Source organism: Rhinolophus sinicus, chromosome 11 (genome assembly GCF_057876585.1).
Source record: "Rhinolophus sinicus isolate RSI-liver-muscle chromosome 11, RSI-T2T, whole genome shotgun sequence".
NCBI classification, from domain to species: domain Eukaryota; kingdom Metazoa; phylum Chordata; class Mammalia; order Chiroptera; family Rhinolophidae; genus Rhinolophus; species Rhinolophus sinicus.
Window position 1 is genome coordinate 15,814,160 of NC_142511.1, and position 26,116 is coordinate 15,840,275.

Below are 26,116 nucleotides of genomic sequence, written 5' to 3' on the forward strand. Positions count from 1 at the left end.
TATATCCTTATTTATAAAACTTCTGTTCTGCCGGACTTCAGATGTTTCTCCAGGTTGACTGTTCTATAATTTAGTTGTAATTTTAATGTGTTCACAGAAGGAAGCAGGTACAGTGTTTATCTACTCCGCCATCTTGGATCTCCTGTCAATTTTTCTAAAACCTTTTCTCCTGTTTTTCTTTGAAATTCAACCTATCACACTATATAAAATTTTATGTAAACTTGGATCCCATTTTCCAGAAAAATAATACACAAATAAATTTAGAAAGATGTATACCAAAGTGTTACTAGTGATTTTCCCTGGAAAGATAAAGTTATGGATACTCTATCTGTTCTTCTTTCAGCCTGTACCTTGAGTTTCCTATGAGTACAGATTATTTGTGCAATAAACATAAGTAATTCCATGTAAAAGGAAGATATCAAATTTTTTTGTACCCATTTTAAACTTCTAATTAATTTTTAGCCAACATAATAAGTGCTCTGCATGACTTTCCTTTTTCTGCATGGACACAAATGTGTAAAGATGCACAATTTGTTGCAAATTGTCTCCTGGTACACCAGCATTTCCAACACTAGAAGAAAACAGTGATTGTTAATGCCATCATGTTTTCTGCTGAGCAAAGGATACACTGTCTTCCTGGCTAAGGAGACTGGATTTTTATTGTGAAGTCATTTGCATTTGGTGTTTCTCTTGTTCACTTGCACACATGCGTATGCCCTTTTCTAAAATGTAGACTAGTAAGAAAATGCCAGAGTATTTCTGCTTTCTACTACCATTGTTTTCACGAGGAAGAGTATCAAAGAAATCAGGTGCACACTGACCATCTCACACAAAGGTGACTGACACTGCGGAAACCCCACCATGAGGACATATGCTTCATTTTGTATCCCCAGTAAAAGAGTGGTAGGCTACACTCAGTCATTCATACATTTTTTTTCCTACTGTAAAACATGTTCAAAATGTTTCTAAACATTATTAGAAAACAAAACAAATCAAAACAAAAAAACCACCAGTGGCTCAGTTGGAGATGCTTCCTATATCTGGGTTAAGAGACCAAAGTGAATTCAACCAGGATTGAACCCATGACTCTGGCCCCATTCCCTGATCACCCATAACAGCAGGGTCATATGAGCATTCTGAGATATTTTCTGCACCTCAGTTATTTTCTAGTTGATAAAAGTCAAGAATTTTCTCACATCTTTAGTCACATGCTACTCACACATGCTTTAAAAAAAAAAATCACCGCCTGTGCATGCCCCTTCCTACTTTCAAAAGCACTCATAACCCCGTCACCTCCATTTACAAAACACAAATAGTTTTTGCTCTCTATTTGTTAATGTTAAGAAATAATGCCCTAGAAAGTTCTACTCTACAATGATTCCTCTATATCATGACTTTCTAAAACTATTACACATGCAATTTAATGAAGAAGTCTAAGTAAGTGAATAATAACACACTCAGCCTTCCAGGCATATTTATAAAAATAAATATAGTTCATTAAAACACACAGGTTACAAAATAAGCCAAACTCAAAAGGGACTTTTTTTTTTTTTTTTTGTATTTCCTCTCATTACCCTTTCATGCATCGTCAGTTAAAATCTTTCCTCTGGCAGGATCACAGCAAGTGAACAAACAGGAAAGTAAATGGGACAAGATATAGCCAAATTGTATAAAATACAGCAAAATCCTAAAGTACTGCAGTTAGACAGGAGGACCTGGGGAGAATAAACATGGTGACTAGGATCTCCTAAGATGCTGTATTCCCTGGAAAGAGGAAATCCTGGGGGAGAACTGTGTGCCTAGCACTCTTGGAGAGGTTTCTGACAAAACCACACTGGAAGGGGCTTTTCCCTTTTACATCCATTAAAGGCCACTTCTCTTTCTTTGACACACTCCCATGGCACCTCTTCTCCTGGAGGGCCCTCAGGACTCACAGTGTTGGAAAGCGGCGACAGTCCTCCCCTAGCAGTCAGTACCATCTAGTCCCAGTTCTGTCACTGTGTGACCTTTGGCAGGTCACCCAATCACTGTGGACACTGTTTTCTTATCTACTGACAGGCTGGACCTGATAACCTTCATTCTAACCCCATCCTCTGCTGTGTGGTAGTGACCACCTGCAGACTCCAGGTTGGGGGTGGTCCACCTGTGGAGAAGGTAACGACTAGCCCAGGTGATGACCAGCAGGTGAGGCTTTGCTTTCTTAGGTCGAGAATCACTCAAGGACCTTCCTTCTCCATCCCAGCTCTTGTTCTGTGCCCCATGTTATCCTGTAGCAGAGCCTCCACTTTGATCCCATCCAGCATTCCCTTAGGCAGAATCCTGAATACATTCTTGTCTGGAGCAAATGCCTCAGATTCCTCCTTAACGATTTTCTATAGGAAGCCCTAGCTATGCATTTATTTCTAGGCACTTACTGTTATTAAACCCTTTTGACTGCTCTATCTCATTACAAACACTGTCCTACACTTCTTTAGTTCTTCAGAACTAAAGGATGGAAACCCTTAACGGCCATTAGCCTCCTCCTTCGACAATAGGAGATGGATGGAAAAAAAAAAAAGAGAAAGAAACTTACAGGTCAGATCTAGCCTGTCACTTCTAGAAACAAGGGGCTTCAGAAGCTGTATTATCACTTCTCATCCAGGAGGCTCCTTTGGTCACTACTTAACAGAAGCACAGACAAACTGAACTGCAGAAGAACTCTCCAGGGCTGAGGGTTCCCCGGCCCAGGAACTGGGCAAGTGGCAGGGAAGACTCTCCATCCTGAGGCTGGACACAGCTGTCTTGGCCTCAGGTTTTTGAACGTGACTTAGAATCACAGGACTGTATCCTCCATCCTGGGGGTCCTTGCTACCTAAGCAATCTTGTTATGATTTAACCACCTGGACAATGTGACGACAGGAGGAGAATGTACCGATGGTCAAACTGCTTGTTGTAAAGTAATAAATAGGCATAGAGGTTCGTGAACCTCTCGAGGGAGGGCACCCCTCCCCATGTGCTCACCAGTGAGGTTTCTGAGTCTGCACATCTGGGAGACCAAGTCCTGACGGCAAGGGAACCACATGGCCACCTCAAAAACTCCACATGGGGGGCCGGCCCGGTGGCTCAGGCGGTTAGAGTTCCATGCTCCTAACTCCAAAGGCTGCCAGTTCGATTCCCACATGGGCCAGTGGGCTCTCAACCACAAGGTTGCCAGTTCAATTCCTCGAGTCCCTCAGGGGATGGGCAGCGCCCCCTGCAACTAAGCTTGAACATGGCACCTTGAGCTGAGCTGCCGCTGAGCTCCCGGATGGCTCGGTTGGTTGGAGCGCATCCTCTCAACCACAAGGTTGCCGGTTCGACTCCCGCAAGGGATGGTGGGCTGCACCCCCTGCAACTAGAAAACGGCAACTGGACCTGGAGCTGAGCTGCGCCCTCCACAACTAAGACTGAAAGGACAACAACTTGAAGCTGAACGGCACCCTCCACAACTGAGATTGAAAGGACAACAACTTCACTTGGAAAAAAGGCCTGGAAGTACACACGGTTCCCCAATAAAGTCCTGTTCCCCTTCTCCAATAAAATCTTTTAAAAAAAAACAAAAAAAACACAAAAAACTCCACATGGACCATGCTGATTCATCAAAAGAATGCTACCTAGTGAGGCCTAACAGAAGGCAGCTTAGCAGTATGCTCAGGAGACGCAGAGGTAACCCAGCATCTCGCATTCTGATGTCCTGTGTTCATGCAGAGTTTACAGTTGATCAGAGAAGTGAAGACTCATTTTTGCAATAAGCATTACTCACAGAGTGCACACCATTAGTGTTCTCAAGTTCTTAGAATCCATCCATTCTCTTAGGTTAAAAAAACAAAACAAATCAAGCCCCTTAAATCTAAAGTATGCAGTATGCTTTATTGTTTGCATAAAAAGCTAAGCTTTCGTCCAGCCTGGATTATTGTACCATGATTTTTCATAAGCCCTCACACCTGCACAGTGTCACAGTTTATACAGAACTTTCATATCTGTTACTTCATCAAGATGAGCACTACGGTCCTCGTTTATATTCGTAGAAACTGACACTGAGAGATGTCTTTGGAACTGCCAGGTTCACGGAGTTAGTAAGTTGTAGACCTGGAATCACGTCCACCTACTATTCCGTGTTGTATCATCTGAACTGTATGTGATTTTCCACCTTGCTGCTCTAAAACACCGGCACGTAATGAGTTATTTTTTCTAGAAGTGTTTAACTTAAATATAGAAACAGCTAACTTATCAGGCCTGGAATCACATCACGTCATTCCCAGGGCTTGGATCTCTCCAATGCTGTAGCAATCTGACCACAGAATATTCTATCCACAATTGGTGGGAGCAAAGTATGATCTCTCCTTTTCAAAAGAAGGCATACTCCCTGAAAACTCAACTACAAACCCATTTACATTTTCACCGTCACACAGGCTGACAAACTCTGGAAGCCGGCTGTGGGGGGCATAGGGGAGTGAACTGTGCACACAGCCTTCAGTGCCAGGGAGATACTCCCTCACCCATGGCTCAGCCTGTGCTTCATTCTGGCACAGGGCCACTATGTCTGCAGCTCAACGGTTAGATGATACCTCAGGGCTTAGCAACCTCTCCCATGGCGAAATAATACTCTTTGGGGATTTTCAGAGGCCAACTGCACAGGGAGAAGAGAAAGAAACAAATGAAACGGTGGGTGATCAGAAGTAGATGGGAGGTGGGGCCTGAAAGATACCAAATATGGGAGGACCAGCCACCAAAGAGAGACACAGATATGGAAAAACTTCTCCCTGTCACTCACAGCCACCGTTTAATACCAGCATTTCCCAAGGTGTATTAGGTTTCCATTTAAAAAAATATATAGACAGGGGAGAGTATACAGAAGTCAAAGATCATATTCTCCCCAAGTTCAAATTGTTAGAACATTTTGTAGAACTAGTATCTAGTAGGAAAGCTTGGAAACACGACTCCTGGTCCCTCAGAGCGCCTACAGGAGTACCCCCAAACTCCTCAAGCTTCCCATTCCCACATTACAGGATTCCCTTGAACTTATCCATCAAACCAGATGGCCTGCAGTCTATATGCAGCCAGACTCCTGAACCCGCTCAGCCGGGGCTGCTTCTGAGGCACTGGCTCCGAGTACAAGTTCGGAGCAGCCACCCTCTGATTGTACAAAGGCTGTGCCAGGGGCTCACCTAAGTCTAGCTGCAATCAGGTTGGGTTCAAACAGCCCATGGGTGACATGGGGCCTGCTAGAGGGATTTATAAAAATATAGACCTGTGAGGGTAAAAACTGAAAAGTTTTAAAAGATAACATTTTTCATTTGTCATCTCTGCATGTTCCATTTGCTGCTGGTAGCCTTGGGGGCAAAGTGTTCACCTTCGTAATACATCTGCCTGTTTCCAACATGGCTCTCCTCGTGTCTTTCCCACTTCTCCTGCATCTTATTTTTGATCCTATGTGTGGCCCCAAAATGTTACTGCCTGTCACTAGTCCTGGGCCAGCCCACAGACGGGTATCCAGCCACATCCCATGTCACAACGAAGCTTTCCAGCTCTGGCTACAGGGGGGTGCTGGGGAAGCCATGAGAAGGAAGAGAAGGATGTCAGGGTCCCGGTTTTCATAGGAAACAAGGCCCTCCCTGCCAGTTGGCCCAGCACCTACCTGACACTCCGCATTGCAGTAAAATGCCTGCTTGCATCTTCCACATTTGGACAATCCTTCTTTCCTTAAAAACAGAAAGGGCACTGTAGTGGGGAGAGGCACAGAAACGCAAAGCTGCACATTTTATCATGCAATCATCAACGCCATCTGGTCAGAAAGCAGAGCCAAGATTTACCTTACCTTCCTCTCCCCTGAGAAGGAGCCTTTTCCCAAAGGAGAGTTTGACCAGACTCAGTCCTTGAGTAGGAATGAGTTAGTCAAATAGTACACGGGCCGACTTTACAGACCCTGACAGTGGAAGGGCACTTTCCAGAGGTGAATGACGTGCCCTTTGACTCGGGAGCCTGGCTTGGAACACCACAGCTGTGCACATCACCTGTAGTATTGCTGTTAGGGGCAAGTCAGAGGCTCTTAGGTCCTGATTTCCTCACCGGCTAAAGAGGGACAGAAATAAACCAAACCCTTTTGGAAACTTGACATCATAAAGACTGAGAAGTCGGGTACACCTGCACTGGTGACAATGCAATGAGTGACAGCTTTATTATTTAGGGACGCAAGAAATGCAGAAGACAGAATTCAGTATGTCAGGGATTTCCAAGTCCAGAAAGCTAAGTTGGAGAAATAATGCCACCCAGCAAATGGGGACATATTCTTGAATAAAACATAACGGGATCTGATTGGTACACACGCCCACCTTGCGAGGGAACTACTAGTGATTCTTTTTCCTCTTCGTAATTAGGTCAATACTCCCTGGGCACTGCCATGTTATTTGCTTCCCGTAAAGCACAGGGATAAAGTTGTTTTCCAACTGTTAGGTGTGAGTGTGTTTGCTGTTCGATGAGCCAAAGCTTTTAAAAAAGAACTCTGAAGCCACTGAATTAAATCACACCCGACAGAACTCTTAAAAACTGCTTTGAGGTGGGGGACACCACACCGTTTTAATCAGACCACCATCTGTAAAGCCTACGGACGGTCTCATTCTCACCCACCGCCCTTTCTGATCTGTAGAAATGGCAGGACGATGAGAGGCATGCTGCAGCTGCCAGGAGTGCGGGATGGCAGCGGAATCACCTCATAGCCACCCCTCCTGCAGCGCACCCCGGGGAGCTGGTATTTCAGAATCTGCATAGAATCACGCTGCAGAGTCCTCCTCTGCTCCTTGTCAGCCAGTGGTAGTCACCACTCTCCTCCCACGGAATCCAGCAAGTGTGCCAAAAATGCGACTGTTGGAACGAAACAGACTGCCTTGTCATTTTCCTGACAGCACTTGGATTACCAGAAGCTGCCTGAAGAATGTGTGGGAGAAAAACACATCTTGTGCTTAAAGCATAAATAAATATTCCAAGTTTGCACATCTCAGTAGTTCACAGAGGAACCCACAGATTTAGCTGAGTGTATTCTCTGGCCTGAAATACCCTCCAGGGTGCATCTCAAGGGCTCCAAACTCCGACTTTGCATTTCGGAATATAAGAGGAATGAGATGCACGGTCCCTGCTCTCTTGCACTTTCTACCTAGGGAGAAGGGGCAGACGGTACATTCAAAAACAACTGTGAAGGGACGGTAAGCAAGCGCTAAGTGACGTGGACCATGAAAAAATGCTTTCCAACAGGAGGTGTGTTTGCAGATGGATAATGGGTGGGTAGATGCCACCCTATAAAAATGTCCACCTGAAACTGACATTTGTTAATGTTTGTTTTTGCAGGAGGAGAGGTCACAGAACCTCTCTGAGAATTTGACTGAAGCTATTCCCTCTCCCCAACAACCCACCTTCTCCCCCCACCAGGAAAAACAAGAGAAAAGTCTGTAAAATTTCAAGGGCTCATGAGCTCCAAGCCCATACTCAGACCCCTGAACAGCCTCTGAAACCAGAGTGAAGACCCCCAGATATAAAAGATTAGGAAATGATCACACAAATGTCATTACTAGCTCTACACCGTACAAAATAGAAGGATTACATAGGTCTTCCCGCACAGATACCAGCAGTCAAGTTAATATGAAATAAGGCTTGTTTTCAACTTCAAGGGGGAGAAAAGGCAACTGGGCTCTGGTGAGCGAGGGTGGATTATCTAGTGGGATTTCATCAAAATAATAAATCTCCCAAAGGCTGGGCTTCATTCAACCCACCCAGTCACCAAGTCCCCAACCCATAAACAATAAAGAACAGGAGGAAAAAGGTAACTTTTAAGTGTTGGCAATATGTTACATCATTTCTATTATCGGTTCCAATCGTGCTCAAGCCGTGATCTGTAGACTGCTGGAGTCCCAGAAACCCTTTCAGGGAGCTGGTGAGGTCAAAACTATTTTTAAAATAATGCTACTGTCTTGACATTTGTGCCGCAGAGGTGTGAGGTGTAAAGGTACCCAAAGCCAAAATTTCCAGTGTCTTAGTACAAATCAAGTCAGTGACACCAAATTGTCCACGTGGTCACTGTGTTCTCCACTTTCACACACTCATAGTAAAGGGGAAAAGGCCAGTTTGACTTAATGTCCCTGATGAAGCAGCAACAAATATTAATTTTATTAAATCTCGGCTCTTCAGTATGTATCTATTTGTATTGTGATGAAACAGGAAGAAAGCATACATCTGCTCCATATTGACCTGTGATGGCTGTCTCAAGGATAAAAGCACTTGGATATCACTGGAGATATAAGCTGAACCGGCCTCTTTTTCCTTGGAATACCATTTTTACTTGAAAATACAACTTTAGACAAACTGTGGTTACACAGTTTGAAGTGAGCCCATCACATCAAGGAAAACAATTGGCAATATTTGTTGCCAATGATTAAAAATTGGGCTTTCAAGCAAAAAGTAGAGCTTTGGAAAACATATATCTGTCACCCTGAGCTTGATGGTCTCTCATCTGATGAGACTGGTGGTGATATTAACAAATGTGATTGTCTTGATATGGTTTGATGAAATGAGTCCACTTTTAGAAGGTCTATCGTATGTAGTGAACGAATATTTTCTAAATGACCAGTGTATGATGTTTTTAAAATTATGCATGGCTAATAGAGTCATTCGAAGTACAAGACAGACCAGGGGATTTTAATGTAAAAGAGCACATGAAGTTTACAGATATGGCTTCAGATTACACATTACAAGTAACCTTAAAATACTACCACCTAGCAAGTTTTAGTGTTGAATCAAAGAATAACAACAATTAACTGAAAAGGCTACCAAATTACTCCTCTTTCCAATGACCTATCTGAGGCTGGATTTTCTCCACATACTACAACCAAAATTATGTAATGCCCCAGACTGAATTCAGAAATAAATTTGTGAATCTAGTTGTCTTCTGGAAATCCAGACATTAAAGAGATTTACAAAACTGTAAAACAATACCACTATTCCCACTAATTCTTTCGTTTTAGAAGACAGCTCTCATTTTTTAAAAAATGTCATGTGAACAGTAATGGTTGTTGTCATTTTAAAATGAATACTTTATATTTTCCTCTGTTTTCAATCCAAACACGGTAAACACTGATCAATGTAACCCAGGAGAGCAAAAGCTCTTTGGAGTTCTCAATTTTTAAGAGTATGGGAAGGGTCTAAGACCCGGAAGTTCGAAAACTGCTGATCTAGCGTAATAATTCTATCAGCTCTATGAAGGAGTTATTATTTCTCTTTTTCACGTGGAGATAATGAGTATCCTAGAGGTGAAATCTGGTCATGCACAAGTAGGTAGCAGAACCAGAATTCAATTTTGTCTTCATCGTGCACGCATATCCGTCCTTGAGGCCTGGGACAATTACCCAGCAGCATATACTACAGGGAGCAAAAACAATCTATGTGTTGGGATAAGCTAACAGCGGTAACAAAGCAGAAGTAAAGGCCGTCTTCCCTCTGGTCTGCACGATGTCCAGATCCAGGGGTTTCCCCTCAATGCTCCTCTCCTTCAAAGATGCAAAGGGGAGGACCCAGGATCAGTTTCCAAAATGAGATTTGGGAAGGGAACACTTCCACAAAGAGGCTCTGTCAATAAACTGTGGCGCAGGAATTGATTTCACTTGAGATGGGCTGGAATAAAATAGGGATTGATTTTTGTATTTACCGTGTTGCCCCGAAAATAAGACCTAACTGGAAAATAAGCCCTAGCATGGTTTTTCAGGAGAACATCCCCTGACCATAAGCCCTAATGTGTCTTTTGGAGCAAAAATTAATGTAAGATCCGGTCTTATTTTCAGGAAAACACCGTAGTCTGTGAAAAGAGGGTCCCTCCCTCTCATTCAGTGTAGTAAATCTCACTGTTCCTCAGACAGGCGCTGGAGGAGTCCACGCTGGATCGTGTCCTGTGTGAACCGGGTGACAGAACACTGCTGCTCTCAGGCCCACTTCACGGTCTGTAACGGAGTCAACTACCTGGTTAGACATGAATGTTTGTAACACATTCTCCTGAGCCAGGCTACCTTCAGAGGAGAGAAGGAGAAAAGCTAAACCAGTTACAGATAGTTAATAGCCTAAGAATCTACTTTCGGCAACTTTGTTATGAGCGATTCTAGATGAAGTGGGGTGGGGTGGGAGAGGAAGCCCTGTTTAAATTATCCAGATGTGTGATTCCGTTCTTTCCACAGCTAGGGAGAGAGGTAAACTTTTCCTAAGTCTAATGGTTGAAACTCCAACTCAAATGTGCGAGCAGGTACCTGCCACCATGGATGAGAGTGGGAGTGAGAAAGGAGAGAGAAAGAGAGCCTGTGACTGTTTGACTACTGCTGTCTGAGAAGTTTAGCCAGAGAGAAACCCCATATGGGGCTATCCGTTTTCACTGCAGGAGTACACAAGGCATTTGGAATAAACTCTGTTCCTACAGCACACACAGCCGTAAATCTTTCATTTGCAATGTAACGGGATCGGAATTGTCCAGGAGATTTGGGGGGGAAAACTGCAAAACAAAGAAAACAAAATTCCCCTCAAAGAAAGATTCAGAAAGGCCACTTGGAGGAATGGAGTGAAATATGAAATAACTCAAAGGAAGTGAAGGGTAAATCACTAATAACTGCTCAGAGTAAATCACTAATAACCGCTCAGAGTATCTCAACCTTGGCTTACGGTGCCTTTCTGGACCTGGGGAAGGGCCCAGCTATTCTCCTTTGATTGGTCTGTGTTGGAATGTTTTAGAAAGCTCCCCAGGAGACTCTAATGTGTTTCTAGAATGCCCAGGCCTATGGGGATCCATTCGGGTTGAATGGCTTTTTTTTTTTTTTTTTCCTGAGGGCAGAATTTGCTGAATAGTATTGAAGCATTCTTCTCTGCAATGCAGATGTTTTACAATGTAAGCTGTCTTAAGAATGAATGACACACACTGGTTGTATCAGGTCTTTAGCTACCTTGATGATGAATGTTTACGTAAGAATAAAGTGGCGGGCACTGTATTTTCTCACTATGGCAAGAAAGTATTCTAGAAGCCAGGTGTGACTTTAAAAAAGAAAGCCTCAGCTTTCTGACCAGCTCCTCCTGATACTCACTTCACAATTTAGGATGAATATGGCGGTGAGTTACCTTTCCCACCTCCATCACAAATCCATTTTTTTTTTCTTTCTGGCACTTGAGGGGTTATATGATTTGGAGAAAATTACTAATCCTTTCTGAACCTGTTTCCTCCAATATAAAGATATAGTTTCTACCTCATGGGTTTGTTGTGAAAACTAAATGAGAAAACACAAGAGACGTGTACTAGGACTGTACTTTTAATTAGCCTTCATTCCTGTTTTTTTCTCGAAAGTGACGTCAACTCTGAAACACCTTCAGTACGATGTCCCAACTCATACTTCCAGGACTTATGTATCCAAAACCTTTGTTTTATGGGCAAATATTTACCCTGCTGTGAATAGAGGGCTCTTGGAACTTAAGAAATGGTTCCAGCCACAAACGGAGTAAAGAAATGCTACAGGGAAGTACAAGAATCTATTATTAGTGACCCGGAACAGAACTTAGAAGACATGCTCCTGTCATTTTTTTTTTACTGGAGGAGACACATGTGGCGATTAATTTTCTTGCTTTTAAAATTTGGAAGCCACAAAGATCAACAAGTTAAAGCTGTAATTAACAACTCCTGCTAGTTAACGTGTTGCCCCAGGTGATCTTGGTCTAGATAAAAAGGATTTGATCCTGTAAGCTCCCTGCTTTCTGCTACTGAAATGAATGCTTAGTGGGTTTCACCATGAAAGGAAATGATCCTGGCATGGAGGGGGTTTGCAATAACAATTACTTTTAACTAACAGGCGACAGAAGAAGTGACAAGTGTGCTCTGTGGAACAGAGACAGCCCCAGCCAAATGAAACAGAGAAAAGAAAAAAAGGCCAGCGGCGCAATCTAACTTCACCATGGGTTGAAATAAGACAATCAGAAACAAAGTTAGCCTCCCACCCAGAGCCAGTGGTTACACCAGCAAAGTTTTATTTGAGAGAAATAAAAATTGGAGGAATTGTGGCGGAGTCCTATTATAACCCTGGTCAGGGGACAAGGATAATACGAAGGCGATGGGTTTTTGTGTAATAGTGAGATGCTGCACACATCACTTTAATCCGCAATGTAACAGGGAAAAGGGACCCACATGCAGCAGGGAGCCTCTTCCCAGAGCCCTGCTGAACCCTCCCCTTCACACTGGGCTTTGTTCTGAGGCTTGTTAAAAGTTAGAGCCCAGGGCCTCTGGGGAGGCAGGAAATATTTAGGGCAGTAAAGGAGCAACTAATAGGTTTTCCCAACTATTGGAATAGGAGCTGGGTTTACAAGGAGAAAGCTGGCCTTGGTGGTCAGAGCAATGAACGGTTGACCTTGCTATAAAATGAAGACATAGCACTGGGGCGATGTAGGTCAAAGAGTACACATGTTTTTCAGTTATAAATTCTAAACATTTCATGGACAGCATGGTGACTATGGTTAATAATAAAGTATTGTATACTTGAAAGTGGCTGAGAGTAGATCGTAAGCATTCTCACTGCCCACACACAAAAATTAACTCTGTGAGGTGATGCGTTAATTATCCTGATGTTAATAATCATTCCACAATGAATATGTATATCAAATCATCGTGTTTTACACTCTAAATAGGTACAATGACATTTTCAATTATTACTCAGTAAAGCTAAAAAAAAAAAATTATGACTTTACACCTCACTGCTTCTTTAAGAGTCAAGCTCAGCAATGAAAAAAAAACTGATGCCACTGATTTGGGATTTGTTTTAAGGCAGGCTTTGATTGACACAGAATTTCTTTTTGCCTCAGAAAGAAAATTCACGAAACTTATGGATAGAGGACAGGAATATTCAGCCTCTGAAACAGGAAACATTCAGTTTCTGTTTTCAGCCACTGGTACCACACCTGATCCAAACCTCATTTTGTAGGCCCCGTAAAACCCTAAAAGCTCAAGCCTGCCCAAAGAACCCACGTGTGCACTTTAAAATTAACATTTTCCTCTGGAAAGACTTTCTGTCTCAACTTTTGCAGGAGATCAGAATGACACTTCTTTGCTACTTTATTTTCTATTTCTTTGATGCCTAGTGACTGGGAAGTCAAAATGAAAGAAACAATGAACGTCTTTCTTTTTAACTCGCTTCTCTCATAAAGGAACTGATAATAAGTAACACCTACCATTTCTTCTAATGGAGCAATAAATGGCAGATGTTACCATGGGTATTTTGTAACCAATACCAACAACGTTAGATTCCCCTATGACCACTGTTGCCCTAACTTCCACACAACCAAGGTGACTATCAAGGAAAAAGACAAAACCAAAGGCACATAAATGTAACTATTTAAAAACTTAAAATGCTCCTGACAATATTCCTCACTTCAACATTCTGGTCACAGAATAGGAAAAAAAAATGTAAACAAATACCTTTATAACCTAATGCTAAGGGGGAGGTCTAGAATATAGTCAGGCCCTCTAAACCAAACTTGAGTAGTAACCCCTTGCCCTGTTCTCAATCTTATTTGCACCTTTTTAATTGCTTACAGACACCTTCTCATCCTCTTGGTTTTAATTTTCTACAAACAATAAATAATGAATTGTCAATTTGTTTAGGTAAATTACCCCACTGCAGAGTTTACCTTGATAACTCAAACTTAACAGATGTTGTTTAAACAGATGTATCAGATTTTTTCTTCAATCCTTATTGATTTCAATTATATTTCTGAATAAAGAATGTTTTTATACTATAAACCTTGTACATGAGGCAGGAAAGACATATGTTAGTATACCGTGGCCAAGTAATTTCTATTGAAAAAGTGTTTTCTATGTGTAAAGTACTGCGTCAGGGTCTAGAGGAATCATATTTTTGTGAAAATTGAGCTTTTGGGGGGGAAGTAAGCCCTACCTTCATGACAATGGTAAATGTAAACAGAGGCAAAATGATTCAGCATCCAAATGGCCCAGATCACACTGAATTGAAAGCAGGAAGCCACTCGCAGGACTGAGCTCTTTAAAGACACAGAAGTGAGGGCACTTACAGAGAATGCTGTCTTAGTCATCTCTGAATCCCCAGGGACAGAGCGCAATGCCGGGAATGGGAGCGTGTTCCATAAATGTAAGCAGTCAACTATTGTAAAAGAAATATGAAGTAGTAATGAAATAAAATGAGGTTCGTGGGCAGAAGTACGTAAGAGGAAACTTCATAAAAGAGATGCAATTTAAGCTGGACCTCTCTCTCTCTCGAAGGAACAGACTTAGGATATAAAGCCTGACCTGGGAAGGAGGCTGAGGCTAAGGAAGGGAATGATGCAAAGAAAAGCCTTCCAGGTTACAAATGGACAAAAGGAAGATTGAAGAATGACATAGCACTTTTGTGGGATACTGGACAGACCACCCAGATTGTGTTTAGGGTTTAAGGAAAACAATAAAGAAGGATAATTCTGATGAGGCTGGGGAGGGCACTAAATATGGAGGACTAGAGCAGTCAAAATTTCGTCTTAAACAGGAACCAATGACAGGTTCTGTAAGGTTTATATGGATTCATTTCCAAGAATGAACAGAGCTGTACATTTAGGTAGATGATGAGGCCTGTCCAAAGAGCCACTAGTAAAATAAGTTGCAGAAATGAGACTATTCGTTTCATCAATATTTACTAAGAGAGTGCCAGGCCTCGGGCTGAGTGCTGGGGCTACAAATAGGAGTTAGGACCTGTTCCTGCACTCAAGGAGCCAGAGTGACGAAGGAAGTATGTACAAGGTGCTATGGGAGCAAAGGTCAAGAGAGCTGATCCCAGCCTGCAGAAATCAGGACAAACTTCTCAGAACCTGAGACGCAGCCAGGCAAAGAGAGACCGAGGGGAGAAGCAGCAAGATGTGTGTGCATGTGTATGTATGCATGCATGTGTGCACATGTGCACACATGTGAGCATGTGTGTGCACACACGTTCATGTGTATCACTACAGGCAATTTGAGACAGCTGGAGTCAAACCGAAACAGCAGGGCAAGCTGGACTCAAACATAATCCTGGTGCCTAGCTCCGGGGGCTTTCATCAGGCATCCCTGACTCCGCAGTGTGGTTCCATCAGGGCTTTTCTCTGAAGAGAAGCTTGGGGTAGGCTTCTTTTTCTCCTTTCCCTGTACCTAGAAAATATTTAGTAGCTGGCTGTCTTGGAAGGCCTCAACATGTGCCCAAATCAATGAAATATTAAATGAAATACATAGACTGTAAATCCCTACGATGTTATAAGCCTGAAAGATTTTTAAGGTTAAAAAAAAAACACCCTAAAGTTTTTAAAAGTGATATTTAGAAATATTTTCTCACGTGTATGAGTAGACTAAATTTCATTAACTTCCAAGAAACGTCCACCCAAAGCTGCTGTTATTTTAGTACAATGCGGGAATGTTACAATTTCATGAGATCTAAGTATTATCTGATCAGAACTCTCCATTAGTTTGCATAAGTCATAGAGTGTGGTTAAACATAAAGTTTTCTTTATGACATACATGGATTAGTTTTCAATGAAATATGAGAAAGAAAGAAAAAAAAATCACCCCCCAAATCTTACTGCCTTTAACACAACATCTGCTGAAACCAGAGAGCTCAATGCACTATGGGAAAAACAAAGGTGGAGAAAACCTACTAGAATATACATTCTCTGGTGGTAGGGGTTTTTGTCTCTTTTCTTCACAGTTGTCCCCCAGGGATTTAGAACCCAGCAAGTGCTCTGTAAATGTAGGTTGAATACATTAAAAAACAGGATTCCCACTCTCAGGGAGTTTGCCATCTGCTCATAATTAAATGTCTCTTACAGTTGAAGTTTTGAGAACGTCTGAGGCCATCACTGTGAACAGCAATCATCTCTTTACTACAGATTCATACGCCAGACAGATAAGAGGCTTTGCAGGTGGCACACGGGCAAGTGTTTCCTAGCAGACATCACTACGGTGACGAAAATCAACAAAATATGAGCCCGGGACCCACATCCCTGAAGAGTAAGTACTTCCTGGGCTCACAGACCTGAGGGCAAAAGCTGCTCCTGTCTGGGTCTTTCCATTTTTGTCACAGATTGCGACACAATCCCCTCCAAATTCCAGGACATAAAGTCCTCAAGATTTTGATTTGGCTCAGAGAAAAGATGGTATTTCGTTGGTCAGCCAGATTTTTCTCGCCACCTCCCCCCCCCCCCCCATCTGTCTCTGTCTTCATGCCCTGGTGTGAAATTCACTACTTCAGTGAATTGTCCTTATTCCTCCTCTCCTCCTTGGGGACTCCGACTCGTGTGGGCACTGACACACCATGTACATCATACTGCATGCGTGGATACACCCCAGTGTCTCAGCTACCATGGCAACCATCCATTTTGGTTTCTAGGGACCATAAACTTGCCAAGGATAAACGCTTATGAATTCTCAGATCCCCCTCTACCTATAAAAGTGAACTCCATCCGTTTTAATAATATGCACTATTTCCACTTGGTCTTCTGAAACCTTCCACTTTGTGTACAAGAGTCATCAGATTTTATATTAATAAATTGGCACAAGGAGTCCCATACTATTTTTCAATTTTTCATTGAAGAAGAATCTGAGAGACACAGCTGGAATCTCAACGAATGCGTGGACTCGAAAGATAAGTTGTTCCCTGAACCCTCAAGACTTTTTGGTATTATTTTCCTGCTAAATTGCATATTTCTGTCCTTCAGAGGAGTCTTGAAGAGATCTGATTTCCTTCTGTTCTATTGTGTTGGTGTGAACGCCTTTGCAATTGAAAAGGAGGCCGCTGAGGGTGGTAGGAACAGAGTCTGCAGAAGTTACACAGAGTGAGGTGTGTGGCTTTGTGACAGGTTAGAGCGCGCCTGTGCTAATGAGGCCGAGGTCACAGGTTCAACCCCTGAAAAGGCAGTTACTTCAGTCAATTCCCTGTTGGAGGACTGTACCCCTAAACTACTACAGATTTGCCAGAAATCCAAAGATGACAGGGTTGGGAATGTGGGTGGGGAAGGTGACAGTGATGTACAGTGTCTGATTATGCAAATCCCTTCAGAGGGGACAGAGACCGCTCATCCCAGAACTGGCTGCTCTCCAGGTGTAAGGGGCCAGGGGCGGGGTGTCCTCCCCCCATCAGAACTGCTACAGAAAGCAACCAGGCTGCCACGCCAACCGAAGGAGGGCTCAAAGTCTGAACCTGGTCAAGTACAGTCAAGGCGCTCTGTTCTAGGCCTGCCTAATTCCCTGGTGGTGATCAGGACACATACATACATCCAGAGACATGTAGGGGGGGGCCCTCTGTGAGAGGAGCAGGAAATGGCAAGAAGGCATTAGTAACGGGGGAAATTCTCCTAAATCAAACTGGCCTTGCACAGACCAGATGAAAGCATGTCTTGACCTGAAAAATAGGAATACCTCACTCAATACATGAGGTCCGCAAAAAAGATGTGTGTGGGGGTGGGAGTGACTTTAATTATTAATGACTCCAGGAACATAAAGGATATGTATAATTACTGATTGCCTCCTTGGGAAGCAGAAATAAAGGGGCATAAAATTGTAATTCTTTCATATTTTCTTTATATTGACAAGAAAAAGAAAGGGGATGTTTACCGAAGGCAAAAGAGATGTCTAAAAACATCAAAATAAAGTAGAAACTTTCTTCGCAAGTCTCTGTTTCAAGTTCAAACACAGTACTTTTCCTGTCCCAGGTCCTCACCAATTGTGAGTTCTCTTGAAGACCAGTTGCTGCCAAACTATAGCACTGAGTTCTGGATCTTTCCAAAGAAATTGAAGACATGTCTTGGTATTTTTAAAAGAACCTTGCCAGACACTGTGCAATCTGCTTATCCTACAGGAACACCATCCAGAGCCTCCTAGAATACTTGTGCCATCAATTCTACTTCCAAAACTTGCCGATTTCACTTTGCACAGACAAGGTTCTGAAGAATGGACACGTTTAAGGGGAAAAAAAGGGGGTGATACTCTGACGCTGCCCTACCAGAGGGTACAGAAACAAACTATATGTAGGCATAAAGACTAACATGACAAACTCATCTTTGTTCTAGCGTCATATTTAAAAATATTCCAAACCCACAAAAGGACCAAAGCCCAGTGTTCATTTTAATGGCTACGTCAATTGTAATAATTGATACGTAATACAAAAGAATATATGTAGCTCTTAGGCAAATTCCAAAGCATTGTAATAAAAACAATCTCTGAACCCACAGCAGCATAAAACAGACATCCAAGACAGAGGAATCATTTGATTTGTTAAACTTTTAGAAATAATTGGTGTGTTGAATTACCTATTTGGGGAGTGGGGGGGAAAGGAAAGGAAGTGCTAAAAACTGCATTCACTCGAGGAGAAATCAGAGATGAATTCAGTCGTGGTGTCCACGTGTGACCTGTGCTGTAGATTCAGGCCAAAGCAGGCAGGGGGAGGAAGCTTATACTCAGAAGGGAAGACAGGGCTCCATCCGTAGACACAGAGCCCAGCCTTTAGGAGGCACTCAATAAACACCTGACACACACACACACAACGAGCAATTCAAGTAAACAACTTAACCTGTCCAATACTCAAGTTTCTTCCTACCTCACCGGGATAAGGCCCTCTCTACACCAGCCACCCTTGGGAGGATCAAAATAAGAACGTGCCCGGAAATGCTTTAGGAGCTGCAAAGAGCAACATGAGTTAAAGGAATGTCATTTTATATGGGATCTTCAGAATTTTTTTTGATTGAGAGGATTTTGTGCAATTGCTTTTGGGAGGGAAAAGTGTTAGATGGTGGTTTTAACTCACCAGGGTTTGAATTTCACTTCAGGATATCCTGCTGCTGTTCTGTCTCTTTCATCTCAAAATCATTTCCAAACAGACAGCTTGGTCACTGAGCCCCTATAAGCTATAAATTATGTTCCCTGAATATGAAAAATACGCACGTCACAGCGCTTGGCACATCCTTAGTCTTAAAGGAGAGAGCAGAGAAGCAGCCCTGGTTTCCTTGCCATGTGGAAAATTCTGTTTTCTTCCATTTCTCTTTTTAAATATTTGTTTAATCTCATGGTAAAAGAGTATTACAGTGTCTTAAGTACTTTGGAGCTAGCAAAGGATCTTTTCTTAAAAAGCTTAACCTGTGTAGGTCTATTATATCATTTTTTTCTATTACGTTTTGAAAAATACGGAGAACTGACCCCAGACACCCATGATTATTCTGGGGACCTGAGGTTAAGAACTGTGACTTTTAGCTCTGAGTCAACATGCCATCTGAATGATGATTCCATTGGTCAACAATTTCAAGTGTTTCCTTCCCAGTATCCCCCACTCCAACCCCACTGCCACACAAATGTCCCTGAGATTACAATATTTCATCACACTAGTTGACATTTAACCAGCAGAGCTCATCAAACAAGTACGAGCAAGCCACCAGGCCAATTTTGACAGCGTACTCCGCGTCAGGGCTGTGTGATACACTTGACTTCCACTGTCTCAGGACTAGCTCAGGAGGAGGTTATTAATGTGCACATTTTACAGATAAAGGAACCTGGGAGTTCAGAGAGGTTATTTTATTTGCGTAAAGACAAATCATCGGGAAGGAATGAAGCAGAATTCAAACCACGGCAATCTGGCAACAAAGCCCCTCCTAGGCCGTCTCCAAATAAAAGAAGAAACTTGAAATATTGAAATGTTGAAAGTGACGACACAACATTTCATTTAATAGACCGATGGCTGAAATTTGTCTCTTTTAATGTGACCTTTTCAGAGGAAACCTGTTTTTTGTGTGTTTTAATCTTACTACCCATTTAAAAAAAAAAATACAATGGAAAAAGGAGGGAATCTTTTATTGAGTGGGTGTCCGATTTTTCATTCACAAAGCAAGATAACCTGAGGACATGAGAAGCCATATCTCCTCTTAGAGACTCTCCAATTCTCAGAGAATGTTCTGGGAATAAATAGAATCACAGCAGCCCTGGGGACAATGACACCCCTTCTGATGGGCAGCTTCAGGCAGATAGGACCAGGGCTATTTCAGAGAACCTTCGGAAAACAGCATCAAGAGTTCATGGCTCTCAATACACATTAAGACCAACTAAAGATTACTTTGCCAGTTTGGTACAACAATGGGAAAGAGGAGATGAATACTGCTACAGAATAAATCTGGGGATGTTATGTCTTGACAGCTGCTGAACTGGAACATCTAGATTATGCAAACATTTTCATTTTTAAAACCACCACTCTGAATGAGCCAGACATAATATAAATTCCTTGAAACTGGGTTCCAACAGCTTTATTCCAAGGTTAAGTGGGCCTTCCTACTCCACTCTCCACCCCCACCCCAACACCCTGAACAAACAAAAAAAGACAATATTCTTGTATTTAAATGACCCATAAGTCAAGAGAATAAAAGGTCAACAGGGGGATATCTGTCCACCTGAGGAACTGCACACAGGTGGGACACAGGTTTTTCCCTTTCTGAGACAAGTAACGTCAAGTGTAATAACATACGTCCAATATCAAGTTTGAAATACAATGCAAAAAAATCTGCCACAAAATGCTGGCCAATGGCCCAAAAACATGTCCTTGTGCATGCACAGGTGCATAAAATGTATCTAAGAGGTCTGATAAGGACAGCTCCCAATTGGAACATTTCCATTCTTACATTTTTAGAACCTGCCTTCTAGCAGCTGAAGCAACGTACACATCTTCCCAAGAGTCACCCACCAAAACTGAGAAAATGTGATGCAAATTTAAAACTCCCAGAAATACACCTTTGTCTGAATTGTCCTAACAGTAAAAATACCACTGTGACCTAAGAAACTTCCCATTATTTTTCAACTAATAGAACATACTTATTCCTGAAAAAAAAATCACTTATTTTCCTTCAAAATAAGTTAAACCCTGACACAATTAATATGACAGGGAAAATCCCTAGTGGCTCATTTATCTTAAGCAATATTGTCTATGTTAAAAATTTTTGGCACAAGAAAGAATAAGGAGTAGTTTTCTTTTTTGTGGGGGTGGGGTGGGATGGAGGGAGGAAGTAGCAGATTTGCCCTGTATGCTTCAATTATTTGAAAATTCTGCTCCTACTCCCTTGAGGCACCATGGAGATTCGTATGCCTTCCTCTAGGACAGGTGGACAGATTGATTTGTTCTCAGTCACAGACAAACAGCTGACAGAGGAAATGGTGCTAAATTTGTGAGAATGGTCTAACCACTGATTCTAAACGAATCAGAGTTAATATCATAGAGTGGAGTATGATGATATTTCTAATTTTATAGGTATCATTTTATCATTATTTCTTGGATATTATTCCAGTTGACTTCCAATGACTCGTTGGGAGGAGAGGAAGTGAGTGTGGGTGCTGACAAGTTCACCAAAGCCAACAGAGAAACGTGGAGGAGGTGTAGTAGAACCACCCCTGGTGTGGGGTTTAAAGCAACAGTTAGTGACACTAGCAAATAGTCATTCAGAAAATGGGGGGAGGAAAGCACATTTTGTCACATGCGGCAAGGTGATCTGCCAAGTTGCATCTGACTGCATATTAATGTTCTAAGGTTGGGGGTATGTGGAGTAGACAGGAGATTCACAACTAAAGAGAAGCATCTCTCAGCTCTGCTTCTCCCGCTCTGAACCCAGAGGGATTTGATTTGTGATTCACTGGAGAAGTGGACTTGTACTACCATCTGAGTACCTACTATGTACCTGGCACTGCAGTCTTCTTTCACACGATGGACTCCAGGAATCACCAGGCTCCCTGATGAAGGGAGGGAGGCACCTTCTGCGACTGGTGACCCTGCTTTGCTCCTGCCACTCCAGACACCCACGCTGCTTCAGACTCTGAGCCACAGTAAGGCTCAGAAGATCAAGGGGACCAGTCACAGCAGCCTTTTTAACTTTGGGAAAACCCAATGCTCACTTCACTCACACGTCGCAAAGTGGTGCCGTGACCCTTTAGCTCTTGGCTCACCAATTCAAAGAGCCACATCACATACAGCCCTTCAGCTGCCCACGGTATGATTCTGTGTCTAGTTCCTTTCCAGGTCCCCCCAAGCGGAAGACAGCTCGGGTAGGGAGTCTGGGCAAGATTACTATAGTATTTAGCGTTTGTCCCCTTTTTTTTTTACTATGTCTTATTACGGAATAAGGTGCACAGGTCTCAGAGGTAGAGCATTTCAGCATATGCTGGACTTGAGACCTGTATTCAAAAGGTACCTGCAGGACTTCAGCTTCACTTCATCTAGCCCAAGAATCTCCATTTCAAAGATAAAGAAACTGAGGTTCAAAGAAAGTACAGCAGGATCCACTTCTCAGAGAGTAGTGGAAGGCCAGGTACAGAGTTAATGCCAAAACCATGCTTCCTGCCTCACTAATTTTACTGAGCACCTAACTACGTGGGAAATGAACAGAACTGAAGAGACCAGATTTCATTCTCTTAACTGTAGGTGTGACTATGTATACACAGTTACACTTCCTCTCTGGGTATTAGTTTTCTTGCCTGTAAAATGGAGAGAGTGTTGCATTGGAAATTTCTTTTCTTCTCCTTTTTTTATTTTTTTATTCCTTATGCTATTCCCTACATCTCCATGACTACTTTGTAACAACCAATTCGTACTTCTTAATCCCTTTCCCTTTTTCACCCATTCTCAACTGCCCTCTCATCCCCCCACCCCAGTCTGAACACCATCAAAATGTTCTCTGTATATATGACTTTGTTTCTGTTTTGTTTGTTTTGCTCTTTAGATTCCACATTTAAGTGAAATCACATTGCATCTGTCTTTTGCTGTCTGACATACTTTACTCAGCATAATACCCTGCAGGTCCATCCATGCTGCCACAGATGGCAAGATCCTACTCCCTTCCCTGGCCGAGCAATATTCCATTGTGTACATGTACCACCTACTCTTTATCCATTCATCCATCGATGGACGCCCAGGCTGCCTCTACATCTTGGCCATTGTAAACAGTGCTGCAATGAACATATGGATGCACACGTCTCCTCAAAGTAGCGTTTTGGGTTTTTTCAGATAAATACCCAGAAGTGGAATTTACTAGGTCCTTCTTTGTCTCTTGTTGTAGCCTTTGTTTTAAAGTCTATTTTGTCTGGTATAAGTACTGCAACCCCAGCTATTTTTATCTTGTTTCCATTTTCATGCCATATCTTTTTCCATTCCTTTACTTTCAGACTGTGTGTGTCTTTTGATCTCACATTGGTAATTTCTTTTTTTGTTTGTTTGTTTATAGTAGCTTTATTTGTAATTACACATACTTTCAAACTGTAGGAGATTTATAGATGTAGACACGGATGGACATAGTATTAGTATTGTTCCTTAATCTAAGGATCCATGGGGTAATTTCTAATGTGCCTTTCAAGTCTAAAACTATCATAAGACTTGAAGATATAATTGTGTTGATGTATGTGAATAAATATGCACATATACGAACAGAGACACGTATACATGTAATATGCTACAATTAAATGCTACGTTCAACCACACATTTTTCCTAATCCCCTCAGCGACCATGTCTACCCGTCCCAAACCTGAGCTGGATACATCCCATCAGTGCAGACCCTCAAAATCCCGGGGGTCTGGTGGCGCCCCTCTGGCTTCCCTCCAAACACCAAGTGCAGAGACTAAGAAGGAAGAAGAGGGGCCATATACTTTACATGAAATGTTAAGTGTCATTAAGTTCCTTGAAGGAAACAGCAAGTCTGCGGCAGGGCTGGGCTGTGGGGAACAGAACAAGCCGCAGGAAGCACAAGTACCTGGGGCCCCCCGCTGGCACTGCAACGAGTGGGCAGCGCCCGGCCAGGCGTGGAACAAGCCCAGCTCTGAGCTCGCGATGGAGAGCAGGACCCTGCCCTCCCAGGTAGGTACATCCTGCGTAAGCAAGTCTGAAAACGTGCCATGCAGGCAGAGCATGCGGCGGGAACTTGCCTCCGGCTTCCTATCGCACGTGGCTCAGCCCCGCGTGGGGTTAAAAAGCCCCGCCCGCCCCCCCGGAGTCCGGCGCTAGGACCCTGCGCGCCGCGCGCACTTCCTCCCGCCGCGGTCCGAGCCCCGGCGCTGCGCCCCCGGATCCCGCCCGCCGCCTACCTGGCGAAGCAGTGTTCGCAGTGGTTGCCCCTCTCGTTGACCGTGAGCACGTAGGCGTAGGCCGGGCAGGAGAAGAGCAAGTCCCCCACCTGGAAGGGCTGCAGGGCCCGCAGCCCCCGGCCCTTGCCCGGGCTGCTGAAGCGCTCCAGGCCGCCGTATCCCTCGGCCCTCATGGTGGCGGCGGGGCGGGCGGGCTGGCGCGGAGGGGCGCCCGGCGCTGGCTGAGCCCGGAGCTGCGGCTCCCCGCGCGCTGTTATTGGAGACGCGTCACCCAGAGCTGCGGGGGGCGGGGTGGGAAGCAGCCCGGCCGACGCGGCGGCGGCCACCGCTCCCCGGAAGGGACGACGGCCCCGCCCGGTCCTCGCGCGCCCCCGGCGGGAGGGGGACAAGACCCGCGGTCCCGCCTGCAGCGCGGGACCCTCGGCGGCAGCCCCGCACGCGCTCGGGGCCGCTTCCGGTGTGGCCGCGACAAAGAGTTGCAGCTTGTGCGGCTCCTGGAAGGAGGACGTGAGACGTCTGCGCCTCCGCCGCGTCTCCACGGAGACAGCGGACGCTGTCCCCCGTCCCGTGGGCAGGACAGGGTCGCCTACGGGGACAAGTATCCAAGGCGTCCCCTGGACAGTCGGCTTGGCCCATAGGACGACCTGTCCTTGGTAACTTGAAGGGGGCAAAGGTGGTTTTTAGCCTTATGTGCATGTGTCCCCGTCAGAGACCCTAGAAGGAGTCATCCGGGAACACGGAAGAGAAATGACAGTAGAAAAGTTTGATGTGCTGAGGATTTAAGGGTGCTCCCTTAAGGTTAAAGGTTTTTAAACTGTGTAGGGAGCCTCTCGAGTTTTGTTCGGCGTGAACATAATCATCCCTCTGCCCCTCTCGTGGGAGTTAATTGCATGGACGGAAGAGGAAATGCACAGGGCCGTGGAGGTCAGACACTGAGGTCAGACACTGCCGAGGAAGCCAAGAGATAACGTTGCCTTCAAGGAACTTAAGGGCTTGTTGGGGCAAGGCCCTGCTGTGGCCAGAGTTTGACCACTCACTGACTGTCACGTTAGAAAAGTCAGGTTATGCGTCTCCTAGAGGATGTTAAAACCCCTACAGCTCATAGGACAACAGTGCTTGGCACATACGTCCTGTACCCATGCGTGCTGTTGATGTTATTCCTATGAAAAAGGAGGACGTTTTCTGTGTGCCCATAGGCTTGTGTGAAGGCTGAAATTGATGTGCGTTCAGTAAAGACTAAAAGCATAAAGAGAGAATAGAAAACACTTAAAACGTGTCTGTTCTCAAACTATGTTACCTGTGTAAGCTCAGGACTAGTTCAGCAAAAGGAAAGACGAATATGATTTGGGGTATGTCATAAGATCCGTAGAATGGTTGCCACTTCAGTGAAATTCCTAAAATGAATAAGCCTGTATCCTTCCTGTACAGAAAAATACATTAGGGATACGATTTCATTTATACATTTAAGAAGCGTTCGCTGAGAGCTCATACTATGTGCTAGTCACAAGGATAGAGAGTTGGACAAGATGTAGGCCTGGGTCTTTGCATTCAACACATTCACATGCTAATAATTAACCATTAGTTATTGAGCATTATGGATCAGGCTTTGTGCTAAGTGCATGAAACACAGTATCTCATTTAATCTATAATAACAGCCACCCAATGAGCTAGGTGGTATGTCTCCCATTTCCAAAATTAGGCAACTAAGATGCAGAATAATTTCCAAGGCCACACAGTAAGTTGCAGAATTTGGTTTCACCCTCAGGTCAGTCTGAATTTGAGGCCCATGCACTCACCCCAAATGTCCCTTTGCAAACAAATACAGCTTACTAAGTGTTATGCTAGCTTGTACAAAGTGTTCTGTGGGAATACTGGCAATGAGTGACAAACTCAGCCTGGGCAGTGAGGGTTTGGTCTGAGCCTAAAGGATGGACGGGACTTTGCAACTGTAAGAGAGGAGAACGGTTTCCCAG

General features: G+C 43.7%; 1 protein-coding gene across 1 annotated transcript in view; it reads right to left on the reverse strand.

The window, feature by feature from the left end:
- Positions 1-24,655, reverse strand: part of SMYD2 (SET and MYND domain containing 2) — a 50,403-nt gene extending 25,748 nt beyond the window's left edge. The window contains exons 1-2 of the mRNA XM_019738078.3: positions 24,144-24,655; positions 5,657-5,720 (exon numbers count right to left, since the gene is read on the reverse strand). Of these exons, the coding sequence (XP_019593637.1) occupies positions 5,657-5,720; positions 24,144-24,316 (237 nt within the window). The 5' untranslated portion in view covers positions 24,317-24,655. The remainder of the gene's footprint in view (positions 1-5,656; positions 5,721-24,143) is intronic.
- Positions 24,656-26,116: the final 1,461 nt, after the last annotated feature.